Below are 14,296 nucleotides of genomic sequence, written 5' to 3' on the forward strand. Positions count from 1 at the left end.
CGGCACCACCTTTGACATCGGAATTTCTAACAGTTCTAATAACATAACTAAACCAGGAACTAAACACTTTGTAATTGTTAAAGTGTTTCAAATGTAACAACACACAGCAATGATGAATGTGTTACCTGTAGGCATATTTCTTCTTTGTTTTATTAATGTTATTGTTTCTGACCCCAGACCAGGACGGTAAGTTCAATAATTTGATATGTGTAATTACTATTTCAATTGTACATGGGTTTATCTACCACCACGATAATTCTACGGAAGACATCCTGGATCCAGTTTTATAAACGTTTCTATGGCGTTTTGGTTTTGTTTTTAAAGGTCCGAGAACACGTTTTAAAGACTATGGTTCTTATATACTGTTTTCTAAACGTTTCCATAAAATATTTTGATTTGGTTTTTAAAAGGCTGTGATTTTGTCTAATAATAAATGTTTATAAACGTTGATAAAACCTTTTAAAAGACAATGTTTTAAGACGTATAAAATGCTTTTACTGACGTTTTTTAATAAGTCCAAATCTTAATCTTTAAAAAACGTTTTACAAACGTTAAATAAACGTTTTAAAACCTTTTTTTATTAATGTTTTTCTTGTTTTTACAACGGTTTACATACGTTTATAAAACTTAAAAGGTTTTTTGGAACAAAGTTTCCAAAACGTTTCCATAAAACCTTATTTTTTTTAAATTGTTAAAGGTCCATGACTATGTCTTTTACAAACGTTAATTAGACGCTTTATGACCATTCTATACGTTCCAACATTTTGAAACGTGTTTCAAACTAGAAAACAAAAACGTACAAGGCAAGAAAACCGAAAGCCGCCGTCTTGCGTTATGAACGTTCAGAAACCTAAGTCTAACGTGTTCTGCAAACGAATAAAGCATCATAAAAGTTTGGTTTGCTTTTTAAAGATTCGTAGTTCTTCATCTGTATAGGTTCATAAAACAATATAAGATATACCATGATTTAAACATGACGTTTAAGTGTTTTCGGTGGTTCGAGTGATATACAATACAATTGGAGACATGCCGCAGCTGTTGATATATGACCTCATGAATTTTAACTGTTATGTTTGCGCCAAAACTTAAGAAGCATTTATTAAGAAGAAGCTCCATCATAAACATCGTTCTACTCATTGCAATGTAAATAATAACATTGAAATGTGTTTACTACATATTTTGTATGATCATGTAAGTTCAATAGTTTTATTTATTGTTATATCAATTGACAAAATTATTAGGTTGCCTGCTTGCACATAAGCGTCAGGCAACCTACAGACGACCTATCATGAAGTAAATTGACCTACTAATTTTCATGTGTTTGCGGTTACCATATTTTGACAAATGTATACTCTTTTATTAGAGCACATGTTTGCAGCAGAGACGTATCGGTGTGGGTGACACGTCGAGTGTCGTACCAAATCTCCCGACAGACCTCGGGTACAACACGTTGCGGATTATTTAATTGGTTGTGGTGTACAACGTACAGGTAAATAATGTCTATTTCTAATAAAGAATGTAAGCTAGTTATCGACGCGAAGGATGACATCCTGAACTGTCGCATTTGATTTGACTCACTTGCGTTGCTTCCAAGTGGGAACCAAACTTTAGTCCTGTTCATTGACTGTTTATATTATTGTTTTGGGCGTGGTACATAGCGTGATATTACGAGAGAGGCGCAGGATGGTTGTTTATTATTTGCCTTTGCTTTTTCTTGTATGCCGACTATAGGAAACCTGTATCCCAGTAATTTGAGTCCAAAATAAAGTCTCTAAAGACATTTAAGTCGCATTATGTATACAAACATTGATAAATGGGGTCGAAGGTCAAATGTTGTATTTCCGGTCATTTTGTCGTAAAATGTTTCAATTTAGAGCAAATATTAATACGTACATTCTGAACACATTTTTGAAAAAATCACCTCTCTAACCTTAGTGTTTTCGATATATATGAACCTGTAATTGCATCCCTTAATTTGCATACTTCATGTAACTTTTGAGGTGAGTGATACACTGGTGTGATTTTGAGATTTACTAAACAGTCCTATGTTGGCTATTAGAAACCTGTATCTGAGTCATTTGAGGGCAGAACAAAGTCTCTACAGACATTTTAGTTTCATTATAATTATATGCAATATTGAGAAGTGGGGTTGAGGGTCAAATGTCGTACTTCCGGTCATTTTTTTTGTAAAATGTTTTATTGGAGCAAATGGAAATATGTACATTCTGAATACGGCTGTGAAAAAAATCAACTCTCTAGCATTAGTGGTTTTTTAGATATAGGACAACTGTAAATTTACCCCCTTATTTGTATATTTTTTTTAACTTGTACTGCTAATTTGCATACTTTCAATGTGTGTGACAAAGGTGTGATTTTGGGGATTACTAATTGCTATTAGGAACCTATATCTTGGTCATTTGAGAGAAAACAAAGTCTCTACAGACATTTTAGTCACATTATGTATGCAAACACTGAGAAATGGGGTCGAGGTAAAAGTCAACTATTGAAAAAATTAACTCTCCCAGACTGGTAGTTTTTGAGATGGTAACCCTGTAATTTCACCCTAATTTGCATATTTAAGCTAATTTGCATATCACCGGGATGAGTGACAGAGTTGTAATGCTCAAATTTTGATCTCCTCATCAGATGTGACCATTTCACAAAGAAAAATCTCTGTTTGCAGTTTGTTTCACTTTGGGCTGTTTTTTTAGATAGATTGCCTAGCCTACTGCTTTAGACCAATACTGCGCCTTAGTGGATAATTCTCATACAATTTAGTAACATTTGATATTACACGTAAATATATTACTCTTAATCCTTTGATATGTTTTTGTTGTGTAATTAAATAAACAGATTTAATGTTGTCGTTTGTACGGATCACTTAATTCTTCTATTAAGATATGGATAGTTAACTCACTATTAGGCATACAATTAATTTGTACTTACCTTATATTTTGTTGGTATTTGTTTTCACCATACTTTGACTAATTAATGTGCATTTGTTTAAAGTCGTCGGTACAGTCGAGAGTACCGCACTGAAAGATACTTGGACACCTTAACAAACTACTTTTGCTGTGATGGATGGGCTGAAGACAGACTAAGAGGCTGTACAATTCGTGAGTAGTCATGTGTGCAATTATGACATTCGTAAAAATAATAATTAATAATAATGTAATTTGAAAATACCATGATATATATGTTCTGCTGTTGATTGTTATACTGTCCTTGAAACACATAATTATTATACTTATAGGCCTACTCCTAATGCCTAAATAAAATATGAAAAATGGGTCGACTTAAGAACTTTGTCAGATAACTTTAAAGTTCAGCTCCATTCATGATTTTCAGATATAACATCTGTGTTAAATGTTATGTTAAATATGTGTAACAGAAATCAGAATTAAGATATTTTTCAGTAGTTACAATAGTTTATCCGATGTTACCTTATATATAAGACAAAAATCCAAATAGATTGGAATCGACCGTGATTTTCCTTTGTGTTGGAGTTAAGAGCAGGTACGTGTTATAAAAACGGCACTCATCTTTTTTTTTTCTAAAAGCAATATGCTCACGATTCTGTGGTGTTGGTGGAACATGTGAGTCTCCAAATACTTGTCAATGCTCGTCCGGATTTGGTGGACCACGGTGCACTGGTGAGTTAATACATATTGTGAACAATATTTAGAAATTTCAGTACAGTATCTGCATTTCAGTTCGAAATTGTATGTAAACCATACACTCTTATTTGGATGCTGAAATGTGGACCATTTAATTGAGTGAATCTCTAATTGATCCATTATGCTCTCGGGTAATATATTATTCTAACATGTACAGGATTCACATGCGAACGTGAAAAAAGGGTGATTCGACAGCCCTTAAGCCATAAACTGTAGGCATAGTAATACGGTATCATACAGTGCGGTATTCGAAGTTGTGTTGTGTTATTGTTGAAGAAAGATTCGTATAATTGTGGCTATGGTAACTAATTTTAAATTAACATTTTCGAACTTTAAATCAGTGGTAGGCCTAATCTTTTTAGAAACTTTCAAAACAAGGAACTATTTTTTAAATGATTTTTAAAAAGCACATATTATGTAGGCCTAATACTGTATGATAAACACGACATTTAGCGCGACCTAAGTAACAACGCGATCGATATCAAACGCAACCGATATGATTAAAACAGCGTACTAGCTACTACTACTACTGTTAATGCTGCTGCTACTGTTAATGCTGCTGCTACTGTTAATGCTGCTGCTACTGTTAATGCTGCTGCTGCTGTTGCTTCTATTACTATTGTTTACGATGGGGATATTATTATATTAATTTTGCCTCTACCGATAGTACTGTCATTTGCACTACAGTAACCGTTTTAATTTATGCTAACTACCGTATGTGGTTATATTTTCAAAGATATCAATGAATGCAGTGCCACCAATGGTGGCTGTCATCATATCTGTATCAACACTGTCGGAAGTTATTATTGCCGATGTCGTACCGGTTATGTAGAGAATGATGATAGACAATGCGAAGGTAGGCATTTGTATTAGTACAGACCAAAAATCGTCACATCTACCACTATCATTAATTGAGACATTGTTGTATTTAAACTTCAAAGATCGCATGTAGTAAAAATAATAAGAGCGCTTCATAAAGGTTTAAATACCATACCGAAATGAAATCGTGGTCGACTTTGCGATGGAGCTAGCTGTCTGTCTGTTGCTGCTGGTTGTGTTTTGCTGTTGCGGTATATTTATGTTGCTTCTATTTATGTTGCTCTTGCTATTGCAGTCCTTGTTGCTATTGCTGCTGGTGGTGCTTTTGCTGCTGCTACTGTTAATGCTGCTGCTACTGTTAATGCTGCTGCTACTGTTAATGCTGCTGCTACTGTTAATGCTGCTGCTACTGTTAATGCTGCTGCTACTGTTAATGCTGCTGCTACTGTTAATGCTGCTTCTATTACTATTGTTTACGATGGGGATATTATTATATTAATTTTGCCTCTACCGATAGTACTGTCATTTGCACTACAGTAACCGTTTTAATTTATGCTAACTACCGTATGTGGTTATATTATTTTCAAAGATATCAATGAATGCAGTGCCACCAATGGTGGCTGTCATCATATCTGTATCAACACTGTCGGAAGTTATTATTGCCGATGTCGTACTGGTTATGTAGAGAATGATGATAGACAATGCGAAGGTAGGCATTTGTATTAGTACAGACCACAAATCGTCACATCTACCACTATCATTAATTGAGACATTGTTGTATTTAAACTTAAACTAAAAAGATCGCATGTAGTAAAAATAATAAGAGCAAGTTGTGTTTAAATAAACTACTAAAAACAAGAAAACTTATGCTCATCCAAATGTTATTGTAAAAAAATGAATAGGCCTACAGTTTTTTAAATTGTTATGTTGTTATTACTTTTATTTCTATTGCATAAATAAATGTTATCAATCCGAACCAAACAGTGTGGAAAGGGGTACTGTAATGTAATATACAAGTTCTTGTATAGCGCCGACTCCAACGAATTGATACATTGTTCATTACGCTACGGATCATGTCCTCTGTCAGGGGTGTCTAGAAAACTCAGATCTAGAAAACTCAGATCTCAGATATATCTGAGTTTTCTAGACACCCCCTCTGTCAGTGCATCAACTTAAGGCGCTCTCTCATCAAGGTAAAGATAGTAAATGATTTACAATGATAAATTGTGATTGTTTTACTATATAGCTGTGTGTGATCCACCATGTGTTCACGGAACGTGCACGGCTCAAGATTATTGTGAATGTCAAGAGAATTATGTAGGAGACGCATGCGATGATTGTAAGTAGACTTAAACAGCAGTTAATATACCCAGTGCGCATATTTTTACTTTTATAACAGTGTACAGATCAATACACTACGTCACTGAAACATGTTGTAAGCTAGTAAGCAGGAAGGCTTCTAAATACAAGTTCATCATAGGTTGTAGGTTGGTGTCAGAAGAATATGTAGGTCTCAATGCATGCTACATGTTGTCGCTAGGTATGATGAGGTATAAGTAGAATTTTACTCTTCCCTGATACGATCATGTTTCGGGTGATTAGCGAATGTTTGCAGCTTAAATCTTGTCGCTTCGTCCACACATTCTTCGCCTAATTGTCAGTTTCACGAATGTTATTATTGGTCATTACAACTAGAAATGTTATGCGATTTTTTAGAACCTATTAGCCATTTCATACAATCAATTCTTCTATAACGGATAGAAAGGAATTCAAATTGTTTTTTTCATTTTTCACTAGTAAATGAGTGTTGGACAAATAATGGTGGATGTGCCCAAGTTTGTACCAACACATTTGGAGGATTTCAGTGCGACTGTTGGCCAGGATATGAATTATCAATGCTTACGGATTGTTTACGTACGTTGGCTAAAGATTTGTATAATAAGTATCAATTACACTTATTTAAAATGTAAAAGCTGTAATTATAGAAAACGACACGACTTATCCGCTCTGACCACGAATCAGATTGAAAAATAAAATGTATTTACTTGTAAAAAAATATGGTGTAATTCAAATAAAAAATGGTCTAATTGTCTGCTAAACAATGAGTTTTGTTTTGAATTTAACCATTTATTTTGTCATTTTAATTATATCGTTTTCTTTTTTTCTACGGAAGTTTTTAACTTTATTGCAACTTCAAAATAACCTTCTCAAAATCTGATTTATTTAATCTGTTTGTAGCCATCTGCGATCCACCATGTGAGAACAACGGTAACTGTGTAGGACCTAACAATTGTGAATGTCCCGATACCTATGAAGGTCATAGATGTGAAATTGGTAAATATCTAACTATATTTTGCGATTTTCAGTATTTTCTTTATTTAAATATTATAGAAATAGAATCAATTGATAAAATGTATTGACACATTATTTATCCATCAGATATTATTATTCAACCAATGACTGTTTATGAGTTAAAAGCAGTGTCACATAGCGTGACACAAATAAGAAATACAAAACTGGCATTTCCTTTGAATGAAAGACACTGAAAATGCCTTGCGATTGAAAGTGATTCGAAACCAATCAATCAATGCCAATTATATTTTCTTTCTTATATATTTTCCAGTAGCCGTAAATTTACCGTAAATAGAAACCGGTGAAATAGATATATCAAGCTCTCAAGCTTTGCAGCTTATGACGATTTTATTTTACTTTTAATAATAGATGTCAATGAATGCTTATTAAACAATGGCAACTGCGAACACTTTTGTGAAAACCTTCTTGGCACATTTAGATGCTCCTGCGACGATGGATATTCTGGCACTAATACCTGCACAGGTAGGCCTATGTAATGTTATCATAAAACACAGCCGTTTTATGACTTCAGACGGGTCTAGGACAACTACCCCCTGGACAACTACCACCCGGACAATAACCCCCTGAACAATCACCCTCCTAGGACACTTACCCCCCGGACAACTACCCTCTTAGAACAACTACCCCCTGGGACAATTACTCCTAGGACGACTACCCTCTAGGATAACAACCCCCTAGGACAATTATCCCCTAAGAAAACTACCCTCTAGCTGCCCACTAGGAAAATTACAATTGGCCCATAGGACAACTACAGCTTTGGTCAACTACGATTGGTAACCAAATTAATAAGCTGCTTCTTTTGGTGCCAATTGTATTGTAAAATCAAATTGTGTGTGAAGAGGGGACTAGGAGGGCGTTGTACCACACTATACATTTAACAATATTTGACGTGAAATTATTAAAATATCGACGTATGTACCTAAGATTTGTAGTCTATTTTGTAATAACTGTAGCGATATTTATTTTTTTTAAACTTCTATGACAAACTATGAAAAACAATTTCCTCAATTGGCGCAGTTATCTATGTTTTCAAAATAGGAAGACTAAGAAATGTATGAACCTGTCAAACGGGGGAGAGAGAGAGATTGATTTTCAAATCATCTAATGTAATCAATTGATTAATAGTGTAGGTTTTTTTTAAATCTAAAGTAAAATTAAGAGCTTCTTTGCTGTAGAATACGAATTAGAATAAAATGAAATAAGTAGAAATGTTTAAGTCATAAACACATCATAGATATAATTATTCTTTGGGATCTAAAAACGTTTATTGTCCTATTTTCTCAGGAGTGGGGAGAAAACGTAAAACACAAATCAATTAAAGTTCTTCTATGAAGTAGTAACAGCCAAACCAATATTCCATTAATACTGAACTTGTAGTAGTAAACGTATAATGCCATTAAACAGCATAAAATAAGCTCTTACGGTAAACATTTGTTTTGAAAAAGAAAACAGAGAACAAAATCGGGTCAAGTCCCACTATCTTACAACTACCCTCTAGTCCAACTGCTATGCCCTAGGACAACTACCCCTCTAACAACAACACTCTCTGAACAACCACACCTATACCTTAGGAAATGAAAGACTGGTTGATTGACTGGTGCAGCTAGGTAAACTGTATGTTCCTAGATTTATATACGGCATCTTTATGTCACACAAGAATTTTTCTTTTCGTCTAAATTATGTTATTTTTTCGTCATAGTCAACGGAATTTTCTACATACTTTTAAAGAGATAACAATAATAAGAAAGTGTGTTTGCACAAATGTGACTTTTGACTAGTACTGTTCCGCCGTACTACGCTGAGAGTGTTAAAGAGTAGTTATTTAATCGGATTTGAATAATACACTGAAAGCCCAGTGGTCTAATGGTTAGGACATCTGTATATCAGAATCTTCCGGGTTCGAATCTCGGTTGGGAATCTCTCACAGATTCCCTCATCTTATCGTTTCAAATAAAAATATAATGATAAAATAATACATAAAATGTCAGTATATCACCGGTTTAGTTTTCATCTTCTGTGCCTTTTGTGCGAATATGACTTCATGGTATTGTTCAAATTCGATTGGATAACGACTTTTTAACACTCTCAGTGTGGTAAGGGGGAACAGCACTAGTCCCTCAATTGTACACCCGCACACCAGAAATCAAATTGAAGATGATAAATCAATTAATTGAAACGATAACTATAAAAACCCTTGGTGTGACTATTACTAATTTTCCACTATTAAACAAATGAAAAAATACATAAAATAATCACATTAACTTTTTAATTTTATCAGATATTGACGAATGTTTTGTTGGAATAGACGAATGTGCGCAACGATGTTCCAACTCAATTGGTAGCTTCAGTTGTGATTGCCATGAAGGATGGACACTTGATAATGATAAGAAAGGCTGCAAAGGTACGGCTATAGTTTACTGCATACAAATGCGTGATTTGAAAAATGAAGATTAATAAAATAAAATGTTGAATTTTAATAAGTTAATGACTTTCGTTTAAATAATGTTTTCACTTATAAAAAGACAAAAAAATAACGGTTAAAATCAACCAAAAATCCATTGGCTCTCAGTTCGACTATTGTTTTACTTTAGATTACAGATTTTTCAGGTAATTATTATTTTCTATTTCGATCCAACTTTTTGTCAAAGTGAATAACTATTATGTGATATTAAAATGGCATTATTCAACAACAGCAAAATATTTTTTTCCAATGGGCCATAGGCCTAATATTCTTCTTTAGTTGTTTTTTGCCTTTTCAGTGTTGTGCAGACTGTATGATTCCTTAGTCGTCTCCATATTGATGTAGGCCTATAACTGTAATAGTTGGTCTGCAACAAAAATGTAACAGAAAAGGTTGACACTTGTCACAGAAAACATTTGCGATCAATTTTGGGCATTATAAATTTAAAATTATACAAATATGTAAATTTTTTCAAATCTATGAAAGAATAGCGCGATTATGATGGTCGATGTTTGGACACGTACTGTACTAAGAATGGGACATTTCTCATTAGTTTTCGCGCGTGTTTTTTTTCAAACGACTTTAAAGGATGTGTTGGTAGACCACCATGGTAGACATCAACTTAATGTACTATTTAATATTAGAAACATCTCGTGGTCGAGTAGCTATGATGGAAATTTTGAAACAACTGAGCGAACTTCAATTCTAGAAAAAGAAATTACATCTCAGGACACAACATCTAGTGTGAATAACATAGGCTCGAGTAGTGGCGGGAGGAGCGAAGTAGCTGAGAAAACCACAATTCCAGAAACAGAAAGAACTAAACAAGCGGCAACAGGTACTTTAGATGACATGGCCTCAAATATTGATGATAGAAACGATGAAACAACTGAGCAAATCTCAATTCTAGAAACAGAAAGAACATCTCTGGACACAGCATCTGATAACTTAGGCTCGAGTAGTTTTAATGTAGAGAGTAAAGTAACACAACAAACTACTATTCCAGAAACAGAAAGAACAAGACAAGCCCCAACAGCTACTTTAGATGACATGGCCTCAAATATTGATAATAGAAACGATGAAACAACTGAACAAATCTCAATTCTAGAAAGAGAAAGAACCCTTGAAACAAAAGCTATGCTAGATGACATATCCTCAAGTTCAAGTAGTAATTATGGAAATATATATACTGGTCAAACTTCAGTTATTCCAGAAACATATACATCGACACAACAGATTGTTTCTGAAGAATCAAATATGCTTGACCTTATAGTAACCACAGAGACAGCTACTAAAACAGAGAATGATTCAACAACACATTTTTCCAGTATGCACATGTTATTGAAATTTAAATATGTTTAAATTAGTCATGTCAAGAAAGAGCGTACGTCTACCATAAAACCACAAAAGTGAATTATTGTTTTAACAGAAAAACATCAAACGTTCATATCTTACAGGTGATAATTACGAAGAAGCCGTTTTATTGATATTAAAAGGCCGACAGGTATGATTACACTAACAATTATTGCAGGGTTTTAAACCATTATTAGCCAACGTCCATAATTTATATTCACTTTTTAAATAAAATGTAGTGTTAACTATATAAATGATGATACAAATAATAATTAATAATTTACATATCGTTACAGTGGATTACCGTCAAAGAAGTATTTCGCTTCAGTGCTTCGAAAGCCATGAACACATACTGCTATTCAAGGTCTGCTCTCTGTTGTACATGGACAGAATGCAATGAGTGAGTTTAGAGATTTTTATATCGCGGTTATAAAGTGGAAATAATTACGATTATTCGTTGTCAATAATGTTCCGTCAACTGAATAATCATTTTATTAAAAAAAAATTACCGTCGCATTAATCTAAAAACTAAGTATTTAGTACACAGCATCGTTTAATGTTTCATATACCGTAGGCCGTAAATTTATAAAAATTATCCGTCCTTAACACACAATACATCTATGACACTGGACATGTATAGCGCAGAATTATTATTTGTAGTGTACAATGAATAAAATTAGGATACAGTACACATTTGATCATTATTGTTGCGCAATAAATATTTATTTTAAATATGCATGACTCACGCAACATCTTTTTCACACATTCACAATATTCTATGTCTAATAATTTAACTTGACTTTTTGTTTATAAACAGAAAGGATACCTTAAATGGAAATATTACAACATCCAAGAATATAAGATTGATCGAAGTAATTGAGAATATTGGCAATACCCAAATAAACATCATTGTGTCGGTCAAATACAACGACTATTTTAAGACATGTTATACACAACAGAGGAGTTCTACGAAAAGTAAAGGTCATTCGCAGCTGAGACATATGATTCGCAGAAATACTAATGGTAAAATAATGGTTACACATTATTCTGAAGATATTAAATTATTATTACTATTCTAGTAAATAGTCGACAGTGCTAACAATTAAACTATTAACATGAAATAATATGAAATAATAGAAAAATCGACATACTGAGATGACATTACCATTGGTTATTGATATAAATTTTGCGGTACACCGCGTGTATTAGTTCTGAAAAGAACTGTTGAGTTTCTCGACGTTTCGATCAATATGCTTTGATCGTCCTCAGGAGTGAGAATGCAGAAAGTCCAGGAAACTTGGAATATAAGTGGAAAGGGGTGAGACTGGTGTGAAAGCCAAAAACAATAGCAACTTCACACAGTGGTAGTAAATGGAAACTAGCTGTAGTTAGAAGAGCATTGTTTTTTGACAATATATTACCATTAATTACTTTTGTTTCAGAATACATTCCCTCTGAAGTTGTGAAATCTTCATTTGAAGAACAAAAAAAAAATATTGAAACTGCTATTCAGATGGAAATCATAGAGGTTTCTCTTTATTCTAAGAGAGATGACTCTAGTGATGATAAAAAATCATACACTATATTCATCAATATTGGAGTTAGTTGCTTGGCAGTTTTATTTGTTCTTTGTGTTTTTCGAGTATACAAACGGTACGTATAATGTTAATGTTTAATTACCATGTTTAAAATGTAATGTTTATTTGTAAACAAAATGTTGTTTACTTTACTACCTGTTCTGGGTATCTCTTCCCTTCTATTACAAAGTACAAGAGTATTCGTTTTCGTAAGCCAGTAAAAATCTGTTTCGCCTGGCAATAACATTTTGAGGGCGTCGTCCAAAATATGTCTGCGGTAAATTTAAACGAAGTGTAGGCCTAGATACGTGTTGATTAGTTGTCTAGGACTTTAAAACTGCTATTTAAATAACTTTCATTAAATTATCTATGAAATTTATAATTATTCTTGATTCAATGCAAAATAGATCAAACACTATTCATTTTTTATCCTACTAATTTGACTCAAAGGTTTAACAAATGTGTGACGTATCCGTTTTCGTTATCGTATTCGTAGCGTTGGGAAACCTCCCTTATATATATATTTACAATAAAAATGAGTGAGTGGTTGGAATATTGGTCAATGTGGCATGTATGTCAAAATATACTAGGATTTATAATTTTAAAAAAAAGTTTTTAGAATGTATTAGAATCTATGTTATTGTAAAGAAATAACTAACATTCTCATGTGTTTTTTTAAATCAAAACAAGGTATCATCAGACAAAACATTACAAGAAAAATGTCGTTTCTATAACCAGTGTATCCGCTGGTGTTAGTGGAGTAAAATCTCACGAACTTTCATCAGGTAGGTCTATTGTAACAGTAATCAGTTCTCATTGGTGTATCAAAATGTAATGCAAATAAATAACACCATAGGAAATAATGACATCAACATACTTAAGAATAAGATGGAAATGTTGTTAGATATCTGATTACTGCTTTATCACATTTATAATATTTGTTTTTTCTTCTACACTCTACACAGGCTCATTGAATCGTTTGTTCATTGCCCCCAGCTTGAAAGAAACTCGATCAGAAATACCAGCTCCGATGAATGCATGGGAATAAGTTTCTGTTAATATTAAAAACACAACTTCTAAATTTGGTGGAGGGATTATGCATACTTATTATATACTGTACTTTACCATTACGACATGAATAACACGTCAATTTTGACATAGTTGCCGAATTATTTTTTTTACAGTTTATGTGTATACAATGACCTGTAGGCCTACAAATTTAAGTTGTATGCATATTAATTAGACATTTTATTTATATTTGTATTAGTTTATAAAACTTGACTACAGTTTCAATTTGAAGTTTTTGGAGAGTTTATACAACGTGTAATGATATGCTGTTATTCATTAATACATAGGGCCTAATAAGTTAAAACACGTCAAACTTTAACATGTAATAGTATAATTATTAAGAATCAACTTAAACTGTTTCGGTAATAGAATTTTTACCGAATATTCCAATGTTTCGTTGCCTGCATTTTAATTTAAAAGTTTACAGTAAAACAATACTCAGAAGTTTAAGCTTGTAACTAAAACTAGTTTCTTGTAGTTTTTTGTATTTATTGTATTTTTTATTTTTCGTTTGGTGGAGGGTTTAAATATTTAAAAGTAACTATAATTGCATGTGAACAACAATATTGTTGTTTTCAAACTTGAAAGTTTAATCTGATGGAGGGTTGTTAAGTATCATATTGTTACTTTAATGTACAGTATTAATAAATATAAAACTTTTCAGAAGATTGTCACGTCACTACAACATGCTGCATATACTGGAGAGTGATGGTGTAATGATAATATCGGACTAGCATGTGATAGTCATGGATTCGAGGTTATCTGTACCATACTAATTGCATCATTAGGCAAGATACTTTACTCTCATTGCCTTTCCTGAGGGTTCCAAATGATCAGCAAGTGCTGGATGGGTCACCCTCATTAAATAAGGTAAAAAAAACCGCTTGTTAACACAATATTAAATATTAAATCAATTCAATCTAAATCTAAAAATCGGCCGTAAATATTGAGGTAAAAAAGGCCCGATC

At 33.1% G+C, this 14,296-nt stretch overlaps 1 protein-coding gene across 1 annotated transcript; it reads left to right on the forward strand.

Moving 5' to 3' along the window:
- Positions 1–110: 110 nt before the first annotated feature.
- LOC144841554 (uncharacterized) lies at positions 111–13,979 on the forward strand. Its single transcript, XM_078697951.1, has 17 exons — positions 111–186; positions 1,364–1,489; positions 3,010–3,116; positions 3,561–3,653; positions 4,414–4,533; positions 5,086–5,205; positions 5,743–5,835; positions 6,294–6,410; positions 6,735–6,830; positions 7,218–7,331; positions 9,148–9,270; positions 10,788–10,834; positions 10,980–11,083; positions 11,501–11,706; positions 12,126–12,336; positions 12,951–13,045; positions 13,226–13,979. The coding sequence occupies exons 1-17, from the start codon at positions 113–115 to the stop codon at positions 13,306–13,308; spliced, it is 1,929 nt and encodes a 642-aa protein (XP_078554077.1). The 5' UTR covers positions 111–112; the 3' UTR covers positions 13,309–13,979.
- Positions 13,980–14,296: the final 317 nt, after the last annotated feature.

This window comes from Antedon bifida, chromosome 4 (genome assembly GCF_963402885.1).
Source record: "Antedon bifida chromosome 4, ecAntBifi1.1, whole genome shotgun sequence".
In the NCBI taxonomy this organism is placed as follows: Eukaryota; Metazoa; Echinodermata; class Crinoidea; order Comatulida; family Antedonidae; genus Antedon; species Antedon bifida.

Excerpts from the sequence above, each read along its gene's own strand:
- LOC144841554 (XM_078697951.1), top strand. The coding sequence starts at position 113 with ATGAATGTGTTACCTGTAGGCATATTTCTTCTTTGTTTTATTAATGTT. Across the intron at positions 3,654-4,413 it reads TGGTGGACCACGGTGCACTG|ATATCAATGAATGCAGTGCC; the intron begins GTGAGTTAATAC and ends ATATTTTCAAAG. Across the intron at positions 13,046-13,225 it reads ATCTCACGAACTTTCATCAG|GCTCATTGAATCGTTTGTTC; the intron begins GTAGGTCTATTG and ends CACTCTACACAG.